At 38.4% G+C, this 17,874-nt stretch overlaps 2 protein-coding genes across 2 annotated transcripts in view; one reads left to right on the top strand and one right to left on the bottom strand.

Moving 5' to 3' along the window:
* LOC144666470 (uncharacterized) overlaps window positions 1-12,270 on the bottom strand; it is a 24,983-nt gene extending 12,713 nt beyond the window's left edge. The window contains 13 exon segments of the mRNA XM_078527907.1: window positions 120-375; window positions 978-1,133; window positions 3,377-3,556; window positions 3,913-3,984; window positions 4,853-5,020; window positions 6,362-6,502; window positions 7,857-7,934; window positions 8,544-8,616; window positions 9,149-9,267; window positions 10,338-10,572; window positions 11,465-11,643; window positions 11,911-11,929; window positions 12,154-12,270. Of these exon segments, the coding sequence (XP_078384033.1) occupies window positions 120-375; window positions 978-1,133; window positions 3,377-3,556; window positions 3,913-3,984; window positions 4,853-5,020; window positions 6,362-6,502; window positions 7,857-7,934; window positions 8,544-8,616; window positions 9,149-9,267; window positions 10,338-10,572; window positions 11,465-11,643; window positions 11,911-11,929; window positions 12,154-12,260 (1,783 nt within the window). The 5' untranslated portion in view covers window positions 12,261-12,270.
* The window catches only part of LOC144666354 (uncharacterized), a 7,727-nt gene continuing 2,111 nt past the window's right edge, over window positions 12,259-17,874 (top strand). Inside the window, exons 1-2 of the mRNA XM_078527770.1 lie at window positions 12,259-12,600; window positions 17,112-17,874. The exon at window positions 17,112-17,874 is cut by the window's right edge and continues 2,111 nt beyond it. Coding sequence (XP_078383896.1) covers window positions 17,138-17,874 — 737 coding nt within the window. The 5' untranslated portion in view covers window positions 12,259-12,600; window positions 17,112-17,137. The remainder of the gene's footprint in view (window positions 12,601-17,111) is intronic.

Here is a 17,874-nt window from a genome sequence, read left to right as displayed (position 1 = left end):
AGCCCGACCCCTTCTTAAGATGCAAAATTTCCCTGAACAGTTTAAGCTTGTTATGAATTCCTAAATTCTTTTTTAACTTAATTATATTGAACGCAGCGTAAATTACGGTGCACATGTACCTTCTGAAATCAGGATGTCGTCATCCAAATCATCCCAAGCTGAGAATTCATCTTCGTCACTGTCTACTACTGATATCGGTTTCTCCTTGGAATTCATGGTCAAACTCTGCTCCACACCTTTCTTACTGGTGCTGTTCTCACGTTGACTTCCAGTCTTGCATTCCAATGAGTTTGACTGTGATGAACTTGGTGTAGCAACAAAAAAAGATCGAAGGTCTCTTTGGCTCTGATCCTTTTTGAGAGTTTTCGAAGAAAGCTATGACACAAAAAATTTAAGATCGTAGTTAACATTAACCTCTGCTAGCATGCAACACTATAATGGAAAAATATGCAAAAAAGGGGAAAATGTTACAGTGTATTCAAGTTGTTCATTTTAATATCATCTTACACTGTTGTACCAACAATATGAAATGGTTTAATTCTGAATTACTGGCACTACTGCGTTGCAAACCGCAATGACAAATTTAGACAAAGTTATGCACATAAAATGTATGGTACAAAATCATGTTTGAGATGACTTAATGGTGCAAACAGCATCTCATATATATGTAGGCTTGTTCCAGATCAATCGCCCTTTTCCTGATCCCCCAGCATAAAATGGTGCGTATACACCAGTACCCGCGTAGACTTGCTCAAATAATGAAGGACGAGGCTATCCCATGCATGTACATGTAAGCAAGTTACCGGTATTGAAAATTGCACTAGTTTTGTCCGTTCCTTGTGTAATGTTCAATTACATGCACACAGTGTAATCCAAGTGTTTCGTGCTAGAGGATTAAACTGTTTTTTTTTTTCTTTGCCACCTGACTAAGCGATCCATTAAGGAAATCACTGTGTCAACGGGCCTTTTATGCTAACCTGCTCCATAACAAAATCTTCTAGGTCTCCAGCATCTTCTTCCTGATCTTGTATCCATGCAGCGCATGCAGTCAATTGTCGGCTCTGGTCTTCATCTCCATCTTCTGCCTGTAGCTCTTTACACTTTCCATCAAGAGTGCTACTGGTCACATAAATCTACAGGATGTAAATGTTACGCTGGGATTTAACTAGGGTCAACGAAAGTTGAGGGAAGTTAATCTCCCGCCCTTGCCAACTTCCGTGCGCTTTCATAAGTTCGTATGCGGTCTTTCAAAGCACTGTATACTACGATAACTTAAACGTCGCATAGAGCGGTTTTCACTTGAGAGTCGAAAGTTAATTGCGTTTGCTTTGGTTTTGCATTTCTACGCTTAGTGATTGGCTTAAAAATCTCGCGCCACTTTCTCAGCCAATCAGAACTAAAACCAAAACCAATCGTGACTCGCTCGCGCACGTTTTCCCGCGCTTCGTACCAACTACATGTATTTGCTTCGAGTTTTGATTGGTTCTCTGGATTGTCTGTGTCCTTTGTGATTGGCCAGAGTAATTACTTTGGTTTTGGTTTTACGACACTCAATTGAAAACTGCTCTATATAGCTGTACATGTACACAAAGTGGAAAAGTTTTATGTTAATACACACTTGCGTTGCTTATTGCTTGCTTTTTGCGTTGCAATAAGGTGCCTGTTTCAAGCATTTTATTAGAATAAACTGATAAGGAGCAGCACGAAGAACGGGATAGGCATGAATAACAGTGAGTGGGAAAAAGGCTAGAACATTTGCTGTGGCCAAAAACAAATACAGTAAACACCCGCGTATAGAGCAGTTTTCAATTGAGTGTCGTAAAACCAAAACCAAAGTAATTACTCTCGCCAATCACAAAGAACACAGACAATCCAGTGAACCAATCAAAACTCGAAGCAAATACACGTAGCTAGCACGAAGCGCGGGAAAACGTGTGCGAGCGAGTCACGATTGGTTTTGGTTTTACTCCTGATTGGCTGAGAAAGTGGCGCGAGATTTTTTAAGCCAATCAATAAGCGTAGTAATGCAAACCAAAGCAAACGCAATTTACTTTCGACACTCAAGTGAAAACCGCTCTAAGAACCTAGTGATTTAAGAACCTTCAGGCTGAATTGGGCATTTTAATACCCAAATATATAAGAACCTATTTAGGCTGGCAAAGAACAATAGGTTCTTGTACAAAAAAAAAAAAAAAAAAAAAAACACTCTTATTTTGTAGCCAAAATACTGGATTTTAATTGATAGAAATTGTGAAATTTCTGAGAAACACCATGAAAATTATTTGTTTAATTGAAAATCTTTTAAATACAGAGTATAGAATACTGTATAAAATTATTATTATTTTTTTTATTTTTTTTTATTTAGATAATTGACGCCTTACTTACAATAATAAGTACACTTACAATAACAGCTAGCACAATACTTACAATACTTAAACACTAATAAAGACAACGCTAATACACAATAGCCGGATTTTATTTTTACAATACTTGTAATAATACGACGGAAGAAGAAGAAAGAAAAAAAAGTACACTAGAAGCGCAAAAGAAAGGTATACAACTACACACACACACAATATAGCTAGCAGCTGGCTTTGGGTAACAACAAAAGAGATTATGTGTTTTCACTGCTACAAAGGGTGGTCCACTTGTTCCTATGTTTATTATAATTACCATTTCTGATAGCAATCTCTCTTTCTGATTGAATTTTACTTTTAAGCAAACAAAGAAAGACCTCAAACATTGGATTTTCAGACTTGATTTTTGAAAGGTAAATGTGATATTTGCCTATTAAAAAGAAGTGGTTTAGCGCATAAAAACTAGAAGATCCTGGTTTATAGCCATAAAGAATTTCAATAGGTTTTGGATTTATGTTTTCAAAGCGTTTTACGTTCCACCATTCGATTGCCATTATCCAAAATTATACTGGTGTAGCCTTGGGACTTGAATCTGTATCAAATACAACTGTAAATATAGTAGCCTAAGATACTGAATTTGTTATTGTTTAAAAAATAAGGCTTGGCATTTTTGCGGTTTAAAATACAAATGTTCAACCATTATGACATACTAGTACTACTGTAGCTCTCTGAATCATGGTATCACTATGACAACTCCTACAAATAAGAACCTACTTAGAACCTAATCAGCCTGAGTTCGGAAAAACTACTCCAAAATATATGTATAAGAACCCATTCAGCCTGAATCCAAAAATTCTAGGTTCTTATACGCGGGAGTTTACTGTAACAATGACAAGGCTGTATAACAAAGTTTTAAAGGCATGATTCCACTGTTTACATTGTATACAACATATGGATCACTTATATACTCTGGAAGCACCCTGTCTTAAGGAAGATGAAACAAAGTTCTTATTATTTACCTTGCGCCTGATCATGGACCAGAGTATCTCATCCACAGTGCCTCGTGCAATCAAGTAATGAACATTAACAGGTAAGGTCTGTCCAATTCTGTGAGCTCTGTCTTCTGCCTGGATAATCACACCAGGGGTGTGGTGAAGCTCGGCAAAAACTACATGATGGGCTGCTGTTAAAGTAAGGCCCTATGAATGAGAAGGAAAAAAAGATGAACATTCAATATACAACAACGTGCACATCACTTGACTAAATTATCAATTTATTGAATCGGAGCTCCAATTCCCAGGCAGCACACGTTTTTTAACCTCAAATGTACTTGTAAGCTAAATCTTAAAGAACTTTTACTGCTAAAGAGTTCATGTGTCATTTACTAAATTTACTTTTACCATGACAACTTTTTTCGAACTAAATTTTGACAAAATCATGAATTTAGTTGGGAACGACAGTAATAAATCAAAATCCTTTAAACCTCAGTCAGTGAAAGTTCACTTACAGACTGCCAGGTGCAGTGTACACATGTATGTATAATTATAATACTCACGAAAGAAGCTGCTTCGATGGACAGAGCTGCAATGCGTACTTTGGGATCATTTTGAAATGAATGAACTAAATCCTACATGTAAAAGAAAATGTGAAGTACAATCATTGTAAGTTTGGCAACCGTGATGATCTAGACTCATGTATTGAGAAAGTGCAAATCAGGCTAACAGGAAGTGAAACCATCTGTTGTAATAGCGCTTTTTTTTTCTACATACAAAAAAGTCATGGAAATTTTAGATGGGATGTAAAATTAATGACAAGAAGCTTTAAGCTTACCGACCAGAAAATCTCCAAATTTGAACAATATTAAGTGAAATGACTTGAAATTAAGGGTACAGCAACTCCAAAGTTTTCTATTCAGAATAACAGAAAATGTGCTCTCTATTTGTTTATAACAGTATGCAGTGGAAATCCTAATTATCAAGCTTCCAAGGGACACGAATTCAAAATGATTTAAGAGATGGAGGAGTTTGATAAATCAGGGGTAGAATTACAGTGTTTGACTAACAGAAGCAAACCAAGGGTAGAAACTTTTTATTGAAGCTATTGAAGGTTCAAGAAATCAAGGGTTCCCAAGCTCTCATTAACCCCCCCCCCCCCCCAACTTCCCTCTTCTCTCTTGCATCTTGCAGTGGGGGTGGGAAGACAAGGTCCCTGGGAACAAGTTTGCTGGGATTCCTTAAGTGCTGTATCCACCTGATACTTCCAGGAATTTGTACTCTTATGAATCAAAGAAAGGGCGCACAAATTCACCAAGTTGGTTGAGCTTACCACCAAATTCGGTCTTTTTAGTTAAATGATAATATAACTATTTTTCAGGGTATCAGGGGTAGGGATATCTTTAAATAAGTTATTTGCTCTTAAAAATAATTTACAACAGTAAGTAATGTTTTTTGTAGACCTGCCAGGGAATAAAAAAAAACAGTGAGTGACATGCATACCCCTCTTATTCCAGAAGCTACACCACCAGCGATGCAGATGTATTTTATTTTCATGGCCACTAACTTCTTTTCTATTTCCTGGCGAACAGCACAATGGCGGAAAAAGACAATAAACTTGCTTTCCATTCCTTGGGCCAAGTCCTCAATGTATTTCAGAACAGGACCAATCTGCAGGCAAGGATATCTAGTTAAGTGAAGATGTCTAGTAGCATGACTTTAAAATTAATTTTACATCACATATATACAATGTATATCCTGGCAACTGGTAATTTTGCCCAGTGCTGTCAATTATTTACCACGTTCATTCTCATGTTATTCACACTTAATTTTCCCAGTCAGACAAATTAAAGCAAGAAGGTAAAACATTTTTGGGAGGGGCGGTACATGTACATGAAAAGGGGGAAAATTCTAGGACCACTTGAAGCCCAAACAGTTCATATTAACATTCTTCTCTACCTACTTTACAAGAGGACTGTGCAAGAGGATATGAAGGTCGTTTAGCCCGCAAGACAAAAAAACCCAAGTCGATTTGCCCTCATTTGAAGTTGATTAGCCTCAAAACAAAATTTGTCTTTAAACCTAGTATTAAAATGACATTTCCGCTTAAAGAAAAGGATATACCTTATTCTTACTAATTTTTGCGAAAATTCAGGAGCCGAATTTTGTGAGTATTTAATTTCGTGATTGCACTAAAATTAATTTCATGATTTTGTCAGTGTTTTAAGAATCTGTTGTCAAAGACGAAGGAACTACTTGAAATAATTATACAAAGATCTTGCTCAATGTAACTACAAGCATGTACAAGGGGCCTGCTAACGGAAACTTTGGTGACTGTACTAGAGGTTTTGGCAGATGTATTAACTGAAGAAAACAGCAATCAGAGAAAGGGTGCTAGTCGAAAACAGGACAGAAAGACATTTCCAAGGATTGATAGTGCAGTTGCAAACATTTATTTTTTTTTTTTTGTTTTTTTTTTTTCCCCCCCCAAAAAAAAAAATTTGTATTGTTTGATATATAATATGGTAATTTTCACGCATATTAAATGTTGTTTTGTTTTTTAAATCGCCAAAATAAGTACTCACGAAAGTTGGTAAGAATAAAGTATTTCAAGGATATTTTATTCCTCTGCTAAGTCTTCATTAAAGAAGTCAAAGATTTTAGGGCTAAATGACTTCAGTTAAGTGCTTATCGTCTTGAAAGCTAAACAACCAGATACCAGATTGTGCACAGAGAATTGGCAATGACAATGTGCTTTGAATAAATACATTTTGTACTGCACATGCAGTTGCAGGCCCTATTCTTACAACTATCAATTGACTAGACCACCTACATGTAATTATAAGTACATGTAGGCTAGTCTAGTTTCATTCCATTTTTATTTTTTTACTGCAAGCAATTTTGACCATGAGGCAGTGTCACAAATTACACATACACTTTGTATACTGCATACCTGCACAGAAGGTCCCCAAGATTGATTTATTATGAGCTTAAAAGCACTGGACAACTCACCTTTACAAGACCAGTATGTTTATACAGTAAGGTTGAAAGTCGATTCATTTCTAGCAAGGGTGACTTGATGCTTGGATCATCAGCATCACCTCTGATGATGGCTGAGCATTTCTTGAACTCTTTCATTGTCTGTTGCAGGGCCTAAAGTTCCAATGAAAAGAAAAGTGCAGTGAAATCCTGATTTCCTAAGCCTCCAAGGGAAACAAAAATTATTGGTTCGAGAAATTGGAGAGTTTATTAAGAAGTTGGGGTTAAATTGCAACAGTAAGTAGTGTTTGACAGAGGGAAGGGAAATTTGAACAGCTACAGTTTGTATTGAGAGATTCCAAAAATTGAGGGTTTGACAACCCTCCAAGTTTATTTTTTTCCTTAGTGGCCATTTGGCTACCGACTGCTCAGGTTTGGTCGCCAGTGAAAAATTTTAGTCGCTAAATTAAGCTCACACTTTCAATCCTTCTTCTCAATTTTAATCGCCAGGCTGGCGACTTTGGTTCCAATTTAGTCACCAGCTCCAACATTCTAGTCACCATGTCGAATAAAATGGTCTTAACTTGGAGGGATGTTTGAGCAATTGGGATTCCACAGTAATATTTAGTGTCCTTTAAAAGGGCTTGGTCAGTTTCTGTGTCTGCTTTTGGCAATTCTTCACGCTGACATTCCAATCTCAGACATGTCAAGATCATACAGTTGTCACTGACAGGACAAAACGATTTTGATGTAGGTGGCTGCCCAGGTTGTCCAGCACATGTCAGAGAGCAATTATAACAAGGTGAAATATTTCCCCTTTATAGGGAATTGCATGATTTTAGCTGGGGATTCATGACAGAATACTGACGGAAGCCCTGAGATACACACTGTACATGTAGATGCCAGGTCTTATTGAAAATCTTGTTATCATTGACCCACTTTTTATAAACCCCTACACTTTACCCTTGCGATGGCCAGTCTAAAATTATTTTGACTGGCTACTGAGATACAAAGTAAAAAAAATAGGATTTGCTAGAGCCGTAGAACCGTAGAGTTTAGAATGAAAACGTAGAGCCGTAGAAGTGTAGAGTTTTAGAAAGAAAACGTAGAGCCGTAGAACCGTAGAGTTTAGAATGAAATCGTAGAGCTTTGAAGTGAAGAGTTTAGAAAGAAAACGTAAAGCATTGATAACGAAAAGTTTAGAATGAAAATGCCTGTACTAATCTACGGCTTTACGCATTTTCAAGAGCTACTGTCTTATCTGTGAGAACTGTACTAAGTAGAAGCGTAGAGCTCTACGAAAATCTCTACGTCTATTCGGACCTCATAAAACGTGCCAGGTATAGATTTATATCATATCAGGATGTGAAAAAGTCACCTCTTCACCAGCTGATAGATTATTTTATTTTGTCTAAATGCTGAAATTGCAGTCAAGATTATTCATAACTCAAGTATTTGTCTGTCACTGACTATTATCAAACGTTTTAAACAACGTTTTGTTTGTTTGTTTATTTTGTTCCCTGTTTACCTGTTTGTATTTACTGGTGGACTCGGAGATATCAAAAGTCACTTTTTGTCTTCTCTTTGGTGGAAGCTGAGTCAAAACCTACAAAGAAAGTCACATCAGAAAGTTAGCTTGCCAATAAGCCACAGTTTACCATCTAAAACGTCTCCGTGGATAAATGATTGTGTAAAATTAAAAATGTAAGATCCAATGCAAAACTTATAACTTTTACCCAGTCAATGCATCTTGAATAAACTGATCAACATTTTTGGTTAAAATCATCATACGATTGACTGTATGCAAACACTGGAAAGCGAAATTACTAACATATTGCTAACCCGAGGTGGCCTCCCCCATAAGCCTTGTGGTTTCTTGGAGGTCTCCTCGCCCTATCTATTTACGTTATTTTGGACGTATTAATTTCTAAAGTGGCAAATAAATGATGATGATGATGAATATAATAAGAACATTGTACAAGTGAATGTGGCTTCTTGATGTTTACAATTATCTGTTTCAATTGTTCTCTATTTCGACTTTTACCACTTTTTTCTGACTGTGATTTTCCATACTAGTACAGTTTTGTACACATTCATGAAGGGTATGTACAGTACCTGCATCTATTTCCCTCTATTATTTAAAACAAACTGAGGCACAGAACAAGCAAATATGCAAACAAAACATGGCCTTGGTAATCATGCAAGTTTAACTGACCTCCTTTTTGAGTCGCCGTATCATAACATGTGTCTTCAGAAGGAAGTAAAGCTCATTAAGGTTTGATGCACCACTGAAGTGAGAAAAATTAAGTCATGTACTGTATATCCACTATATGTTTATCATTTTTTTTAACAGGTATGGATATGTGCAATGTACATGCAACATTATACATTTGCATTATGTACATGTATGTACATGTATGCTCATAGATTTCAACCAATCTTTGCCAGTTGGTTGTGACCTTGAATTTACCATATAATTCCTTATACAATGTATTTCCTTTGCAAGTACTGGCAAAGTACACGTTTTCAGTGATAATGTATCATTCTGCCATAGAAATTGACTTGTATTCATTTTATAGAAAGAATTTGATCGCTACTTTTGAACTAAGAGAAAAAAATGATAAGTCACTGAACTCGTTTTCTCTCGCGTGCGAGCCAAGTCACATAGAAAAAATGCTGCCATTTTGTTTATGTGTGCACGCTAATTACGCGTAAAATTCTGTGCAGTAAGGATGCGCAGTGCAATACTAGGGATTCACTTTAATTTACTTGCTTATTTGTGAATAATTTTTATTATTTATTTTTAAAACAGTCATGTACCTTGTGTCAAAATGGCGTTTTCCTCTGTAGTAAACTTCCCGAGCATCACAGTAACGTCTAACAAATTTATTGAAGGAGTCAAACTTCCCTGGGCAAACTATGTCAAGCTGGAAATACAACTGCAAAAAACAACAGAAACAAACTGTAATGCAGTTGAAACCCATTGTCCATATAATAACTCTGTTAAGTAAATTCCAGGCCTTAACTGGCTTGATAATTTTTACATGTACATAAGCAACATTTAAACAAAGAGTAAACAAATTATCTATCCATGTAGTACACATGTACATGCATACTTTATTCTTTTCTCTAATAATGAGAGGGAGAGTATTACTCAGTCAGAGAGCACTATTGGACCCAAAAAAATCTTATAAAAAAACTTATAAATGACATACTAAAGTAGCATTGCAACCCTCCAAGTCAAGACCATTTTAGTCGCCATGGCGACTAAAATTTTGGAGCTGGCGACTAAATTTGAACCAAGGTCGCCAGCCTGGCGACTAAAATTGAGAGGAATGATTGAAAGCATCAGCTTAATTTGGTGACTAAAACTTTTCACTGGCGACCAAAACTTGAGTAGTTGGTGGCCAAATGGCCACTAAGCAAAAAAGTAAACTTGGAGGGTTGCATTGGTCTTTGTAAGAAGCACAAAAAACAGGGTTGAGATGCTGAATGTGACTGGGCAAACTTTGTACGCAGTTAATCATTTTGCCCAGTGCCTGGTCCTCAACAAAACCACAGAGAAGCATCCACGCATAGACAAATTAGTTATTTTGTACTGTCATACAGTACAGTGTATACTGGTTTATTAGTGCAATGTTTGATTTAGTGACATAAACCAAAACCAAAGTAATCACTGTGGCCAATCAAAAATGACACAAATACATGTAATCTACCGAACCAATCAAAACTCAAAGCAAATACCATCATTTAGGTGGTATAAAGTGCAGGGAAACATATGTGAGGGAGTTATACACCCTCAAAAGTAAGTTACCGCCCTCTTGGTTTTTGTAGCTTTACTTCTGATTGGCTGAGAAAGTGGTGCGGCCTTTTTTAACCAATCACTTAACATAGTAATGCAAAACCAAAGCAAATGCAAATTACTTTTGCCACTCAAGTGAAAACCCCTCTAGGGCTACATGTATATTCATAAATTTATAACTTGTTAGTGAATCCTCAATAAACAAACCTCCCTTGGTCTTGCAAGTGATGGTGTTCCACTCAGAAGAATGGCGTGCTTGGCCTTCCTGCAAAGTTTATGGAGATGCTGTGTGCGGGCGGCACTTTTGGTCTTTAAATAATGTGATTCATCTAATATAACAATATTGAACTTGTGGCTTTCCAGAGCTTCCAGCAAGAGTTTAGAGGTCCCTAAGCTCAACAGGCCATATCCAACAATATGAATCAGGGCTTTACCAAGGTTGCTGAAAAACATATCAAGACAAGACAGACACTTGTATTTATAATTTTGGGCACTTTGTACATGTACATAATTTGGATTATGTAAAAACCTAAATTGGTTAAAAACTTTTAGAAAGACAAAATTTGAATGTTTTCTACTCTGTACTCTGGGAAACTCTGTTTGTGCACTAGGCAATTCCCAATGGTAAAAGGGTTTCAATGGCTACCCTATCTGGCAGAAATTGGCATGAATGATAATGAATTGAAAATAATCATACATGTACCAATAACAAAACTATTGTTTCTGAGTGGTTTTAGCAGGAGTATTTGTTGCATAATTGGGCCACAATCATATGGGTGTCCAATCTTAATATGTCATTTGTGCATTAAATACATGCCACATTTGAATGGTTTCTTTCTTGCCATCTCTCGCTGTACTGCTTGGTAAACAGTTCCAGGAGTAATGTTTCTGTGTTCATAATTTTGAAATCAGCCTTGCACCGAGCACTCAGCCAATTTCAAAATTACTCACCCAATTACTGTTCACCATGAATTGTACTCCACTCAGTCCGATTAGGGAAGCGTGGTGGCCTAATGGTTAGTACACAGGATTCTGGATCGAGCGATCGGATCGAGCTCTGGCTGGGGTTATTGTGTTGTGTTCTTGAGCAAGACACTTTACTCTCACAGTGCCTCTCTCCACCCAGGTGTGTACATGTAAATGGGTATCGGCAAATTTGAATGCTGGGAAAACCTTGCCATGAACTAGCATCCCATTCAGGGAGAGTAGAAATACTCCCAGTCACTTCATGCTACTGAAACCGGGTTAAGCTCCGGCCTGATAGGTCACTATATATATAAGGCTCAAACCCAGATTTAACCTTTACCAGTCCAGTCACATTACGCAGCACTGACCTTATATCACAGCCAGATCTAATCAAATTCAAGTTGTGTGGTTCTACTTCAGGTAGCCATTTCTCAATCTCGTCAATCCAAGAGAACTTGACAGAAGATGGTGCTACAATCAACAGTGGCCAGGCATCTTTGTAGTAATATGCAATGCTTATTGCTTGGAGGGTTTTTCCAAGTCCCATCTACAGGTGAGAAAAGAAAACAAAAATAAATTGTTTTTTTTGCTACTAAATATTGGTTGTAAAAGGTTGTCAAGAAATTACCATTCGTAAAAAGTAAATATTTAAATAATGCACATGTATAAGAACAGAGAACTAATATCTCAAAGTTTTGGATGGAATTAAGTTTTTAAGAAGTAAACAGAGGAATGACTGTTGAACAGAAATAATTATGTTAGCATGAACTCAGCTTAAAAGTCTTATGTATTTCAAACACTTAGCTTTTAATACCTCGTCTCCAATCAAACATCTGGATCAGCGTGAAACGCCAGTAACATGTCGTAAAACAAGAGCAGTAAAAGGAAAAAAAGAACCTTAATGATTAACAAGTTTGCACAAAAGAGCTCTATTATTCAAATCAGTCGGCATTTGAATGAGTCTAACAAAAGCGTCATGGCCGACTTGCGCCGTGTCAAAACATTGAGAATTTTGCAAAAACTACAGAGTTTTCTAGAGTTAAAACGCTTGCATTACCTTCCTTGCTTTCTTATTCCAAACTTGACACCTTCTTTTTGAAAATCGAGCAAAGCCTTTCTTAGCGGACGAGGCAAAAAGTTCAAACTTATCGAAGAAGCGGCCATGAAATTCCCGCCATTCACATGGCTAAGTAGGCCAGAAGGCATCTCGGGAAAAATCACACCATCCGTGTTGTGTGACACCAGGTGCGTGATGTCTTTTATTGTCCATGCTCGGACATACACGGAAGTGAAACGCGACGAATTTCAACAGAAATACTGTGTCTTAATTGATTCGAATTATTCTTGGTGTGGTAAATTAGGGCGAATCATTTCAGGACAAAACTATCTGCGAGGTAAACGACCGATCGACTGGCTTTTCAAATCGTGAAACCAAAAATCGATACGTAAGCTTCGCAAATTAGGAATCGCCATAGCCAACAGAAACAGAAAGGAGTGAATTAAGGTAAGTTCCGCTTCTGGCAGCGTTGTCAGTGATCTTATAGATACTGTGGGTGTCTTTTGAATCTAACAACAGAGACAGGCAAGCATACATGTAACGTAAATCAGCGTAAATGTTCGTCTGTGAGTGTACTCGAGGTGTAAACAGCTTAGCTAGTTCAAAAAGCAATGCAGTGTCACTGTGTTAGACGACAGTATGAAACGGCTTATGATAGTTGAAAACTGCGTAGCGTCTTTTATGCTAGAAATAATTGTTAATGCACAGGCGGCCCAAGCTCACGATGTGAGGAGTTCAAATAATACTCTTTTGAAATACGCGAAACGTGACTCTCGCCTGGTGGCATATGGTGGTGTTGTGTAACAACGATTCATATTTATAAAGGTTTGTATGGGAGTTAACCCTTTCGAATTTATAGCTAAATGTAATGATATTTTGACAATAAAATCAACTTCCCTCGATGTCTTGTTGTTATATCTGTTGTTATCTCGGTTCTCAGGCCGATCCGAGGCGTTTTAATCGAGTTATGCCATTTCGGGTTTCCACTGCTAAGAAGTGGAACCCGAAATGGCATAACTCGCTTAAAACGCTTCGGATCGGCCTGAGAACTGAGATAACAACAGATATAACAACAAGACATCGAGGGAAGTTGATTTTATTGTCAAAATATCATTACATTTAGCTATAAATTCAAAAGCGTTTTCTCCCATACAAACCTTTATAAATATGAATCGTTGTAACACAACACCTCCACATGCCACCAGGCGAGAGTCACGTTTCGCGTATTTCAAAAGAGTATTATTTGAACTCCTCACATCGTGAGCTCCCTGGGCCGCCCGTGGTTAATGTTACAAAATGACGCTAAATGGCGGTATAAAACTGCTCTGACGTTTCGGCAATACTGCCTTCTTCAGGGTGGCACGAAGAAATAACGAGTCCGTTATTTGTAGTCGTGTGCCGTTTTGAAAATGTTTTGAAAATGTTCCTGGCACGCGCCAAAAAATTGCGCCCAGACGAATTTTTAGCCTAATACAATGTTGGTCGTTCGCGATGCGGGCTATGTTTTGGAACACAGGAAGATCACACAGGACGTGGCACCGTTTTTGGGCACTGTGGTCACATCCTGCCCTTTTTGTAAATCCCCATGAAGAGATGTACGATACACAATGTATTAAAACGAAACGCGTTGTGAAAGCATTTATTGGTTTACAACTATATATAAGTTTGGCAATACGGATCCCATAGAAAGTACTAGAAAGTTTGCAATCTCGAGCCCAGAGTCCGTCTAGTCGGTCAGCGGTATGGGACGGACTCTGGGAAACTGGAATTGATCAGATCAATTTCAGGTTGATTTCAGGTAGAACCTTGGTCTTCCGGTTTTTATTGCGCATGCTTTTAGGTCTAAGCGGAAGCAAATTTCCCAGAACGGAAGTAAATCGAGAAAGATGAACTATTTCTAACACAGTATCGACAGAAGTGTTCATCGAAGCAACAAAAGTAACAACAACGTTCTGCAGTTAACAAAAGAGAGAGTTTAAATAAAAAGAGCGTCTGGTGTTTTGATTTCCTTTAGTCTCTTTCTTGAGCATACTGCTATATTTGTTTTAAATCAAAGGTCTTGTTAGCCTTTCAGAATTCCGTCTGTGAAGACTGTGTGCGTGTGTCCCGGCGTTGTTGTTTTGCAGTGACGGCTAAGAAATTTACATAATGCCCAACGCATGGTTAAGCTATTGTTCTATTGTGAACATTTTTGTTTGGCGACTCTCGTATATTTCAGAGGCTTCTCGGTGACAGCGCATCTTTTCAGGATAGATTGCATGTTTTCGAGCAAATAATTTTTTCCTCGTCGAATGGCGGTAATATTAATAAAGACGAAAAGGCCACACCGGTCAACGCTATTCAAAAGGTGTAATTAGAATTTCGGCCACTCAGCACGTGCACACAATTCACGTGCACACGATTGTACAATTTTTTTTCTTCAGCAAAACAACAACGCGTAATGTTCAAATTCTGTGTTATTAGTTATTATTTTGAATTGAGCACTGTCTGCGATATTCAGTTTTTCAACCGAAACGGAGATTTGAATGAAAACAGTAGTTCTAACGAGATTTGTAAGTCAACTATAAATTGAGTTTTCAATCGACCTTACCTTAGTGACGCCGTCGTTGTTGTTTTAAAACTCCGTTCAGAATTGACGTTTAAAGGAAATCCTTTTTTATTCGTGGTATCTTTCGAGTTCAATGAGAAGGGTAGAATTAGATAATACTTCATTTATTTAGCGGCACATCACGAGTTCTTAGGTGTTTTACAAAATTAAGGTGATACTTCTGAGCATTTGACCATGGAAAACAGGGTTTCCGGTTTGGTTTACTTCCGGGAAGATTTTCAGACTTCCGTGTTGATTTCTATTGTTCTGTGAGGACCAATAGAAGAAGAGAAATACATTTCAGTTTCCCAGAGTGTGTCCCGGCGACGCTACAGCTGACCAACCGCTGACGGACCGAGGAGCCGGGAGACACTCTGGGCTCGAGATTGGAAAGTTTGCGGAGTCTTTTCTTGCGCCCAGGCTCCACCATCTAAGACGGAAGGGCTCTGGGGACGAAAATGAAACTCTTCTTATGGAACTAACAGGAGTGTAGCAGCTCTCGTAAGCTTGTAATTCTACTGGTCCTATTTAAACAATAGAGTGTTTCTGTCGAGGAACTATCGCCTGATAGTTGCCCCGCGGAAATTTGATGTTCTTAAAACAAATATTAGCCTGAGAAGTGAAGCTTCGAGGGCTAATATGCTAGTTTTAAGAACATCAAATTTCCAAGGGGCAACTATCAGACCGATAGTTCCGAGACTGTAACACTCTATCGTTTTTATTGTTCACCACTAAATTTTCTTCCACGCGCCCATTCAAAAACGAGCATCGTGAATTATTTTTTACTTTTCAGGATAAAAAACTCAATTGAAAGCCGAAATTTGACAAATGAAACAAAACCAGACAAGAAACCCACTTAATGCAGTGAATTTGGTTGGCCTTTTTTGTCTGCAGGCACGCTTGTTTACAAAGAATTTCACGGGCGGGCGCTATCCATCCGGGAATTTTTCTCGGACGGGCACTATTTTAACAATAGTGTGTTTCTGTCGAGGAACTATCGGCTGATAGTTGCCCCGCGGAAATTTGATGTTCTTAAAACAAATATTAGCCCGAGAAGCGAAGCTTCGAGGGCAAATATGCTAGTTTTAAGAACATCAAATTTCCAAGGGGCATTTATCAGACCGATAGTTCCGAGACAGAAACACTCTATTGTCTTTGTTGTTCACCACTAAATTTTCTTCCGCGCGCACATACAAAAACGAGCATCGTGAATTATTTTTACTTTTCAGGATAAAAAACTCAATTAAAAGCTGAAATTTAACAAACGAAACAAAACCAGACAAGAAACCCACTAAATGTAGTGAATTTGGTTGGGTTTTTTTGTCTGCAGGCACGCTTGTTTACAACAAAAGTCACGGGCGGGCACTATCGATCCGGGCATTTTTCTTTGGCGGGCACTATGGGCTGATAGTGCCCTCCGGCGGACGAACACTATCGCGTCACGTGATCAATTTAAACCAATTAGAATCGGAGAAAATTTAGTGGTGAACTATAAGGGCTGATAGTGCCCTCCGCGGATGAACACTATCGCGTCACGTGATCAATTTAAACCAACCAGAATCGGAGAAAGTTTAGTGATAAACTATAAAGTGTAGCAGTTGCTATTGTTTTTTGGCCTAGGTGCATTGTTCCTGTTGTTTGTTTTATTGTTCAGTTCTTTCGAAGGGTAGTCAGCCATTCATGCGAGAGCTGCTATAGACCTCCAACTAAAGGCGTCCAATCACCAATATGCCAAAATATTATTATTATTTTTTAATGTTTTGGTCTTTCTCACAGCTTAATGAGTTGCTTGGTAGCAAGGGAATTAATTTCAGAAAACAGGAATAAAAGACCTTTTTCAGCCTATTTGTTATTTTTTTTGTGTTCATGCAAATTGCCTCCAAGCCTCCACCGCTGATGCGCTGAAAAAATGTGTAGGTTTTCTTTCTGTATCTAGGTAAAGGTAATGCTTGCTGTCGAGCTTAGTTGCTCACCAAGTGGCTCATCAGGCTAGGGCTTTTCCCGGGTTCTGTAGCATTAAGCGACTAGGAGTGTTTCTAATTCCCCCTGAATGGGATGCTTGTCCATCACAGGGTTACCCCCAGCAGTAAATTCACTGGTACCCATTTATACACCTGGTTGAAGAGAGATGCACTATGAGAGTGAAGTGTCTTGCCCAATTACACAACAAAGTGGCCCGGCCAGGGGCACGAACCCGTATCGCTCGTTCCGGAGACTGGCGCACTAACCATTAGGCCATTGCGCCTCTCCCGCCTTTGTACACTGTATGGTGATCAGTTCACACTTTGAACAGTAAAGCAATCGATCATTTTCGCCGCAGATAGTTTCGCCATGAAATTAAATGCATTTTTTAAATTTTAATTTATTTCAGAACTGGTTTTTCTGCTACAAGATAGGATGGCTGCAAAAGTAGACGAAGAAGACTGCTCCGATATTGGTTGCCCGAACCAGCTTGACTTGTTTTTAACCGAACTGGCCGAAACAAAAGCTATGTTTCCAGACGATGAAAACGCTCACGTTATCCGTGAGGAGCTACATCAGATAGTACAAGGCACTGTGCTGGACCTTTCTGGTAAGTACCGACTGTTTCACGATGCTGTCCTTCAGCAGGGTGGTAGCATGGAGGAGGGTACTAAGATAGGTCAGCCTGATGAGTTTGACTATGTACTTGTGTTACCTGCACTGCAAGAACAATTGGTAACAATGGGGGGAGTTGAACCATTCTATGCCGAAAACTACAACATCAATTTCCAGTCGACAAAGCTACCTTTGAAAATGAAGGATCTCACGTTCTTGGATGACATCCTATGTCCTGATTGGTGTGATGAAGAAGAAAATGAACAGAGGAAAAGTCAGCAACTTATTTTCAAAGATGGTAAATGTCCCTGGAGAGATGAAATCGCTGCTATGGTATCTGTAGCGATAAGTAGATCTCTGGAAGCAACACTTGGGAATTTACAGAAATGGAAATATGTCGCAAGACTTAAACATCCCTCTGGGAGAACCTATCTTCAAATTCTAAAGTTTACCAATACTGATGGGCTAGAGACATTTGTCTCGGTTGACATTTGCTTGGCAATCAAGATTGCTTACTCTTCGGCTGAGTCAGAGCCTTTGCAACTCCTGTTTGAATT

This window comes from Oculina patagonica, chromosome 9, assembly GCF_052425735.1.
Source record: "Oculina patagonica isolate OP01 chromosome 9, crgOcupat, whole genome shotgun sequence".
Taxonomy (NCBI): domain Eukaryota; kingdom Metazoa; phylum Cnidaria; class Anthozoa; order Scleractinia; family Oculinidae; genus Oculina; species Oculina patagonica.
This window is presented reverse-complemented; position numbering and strand designations above follow the sequence as displayed.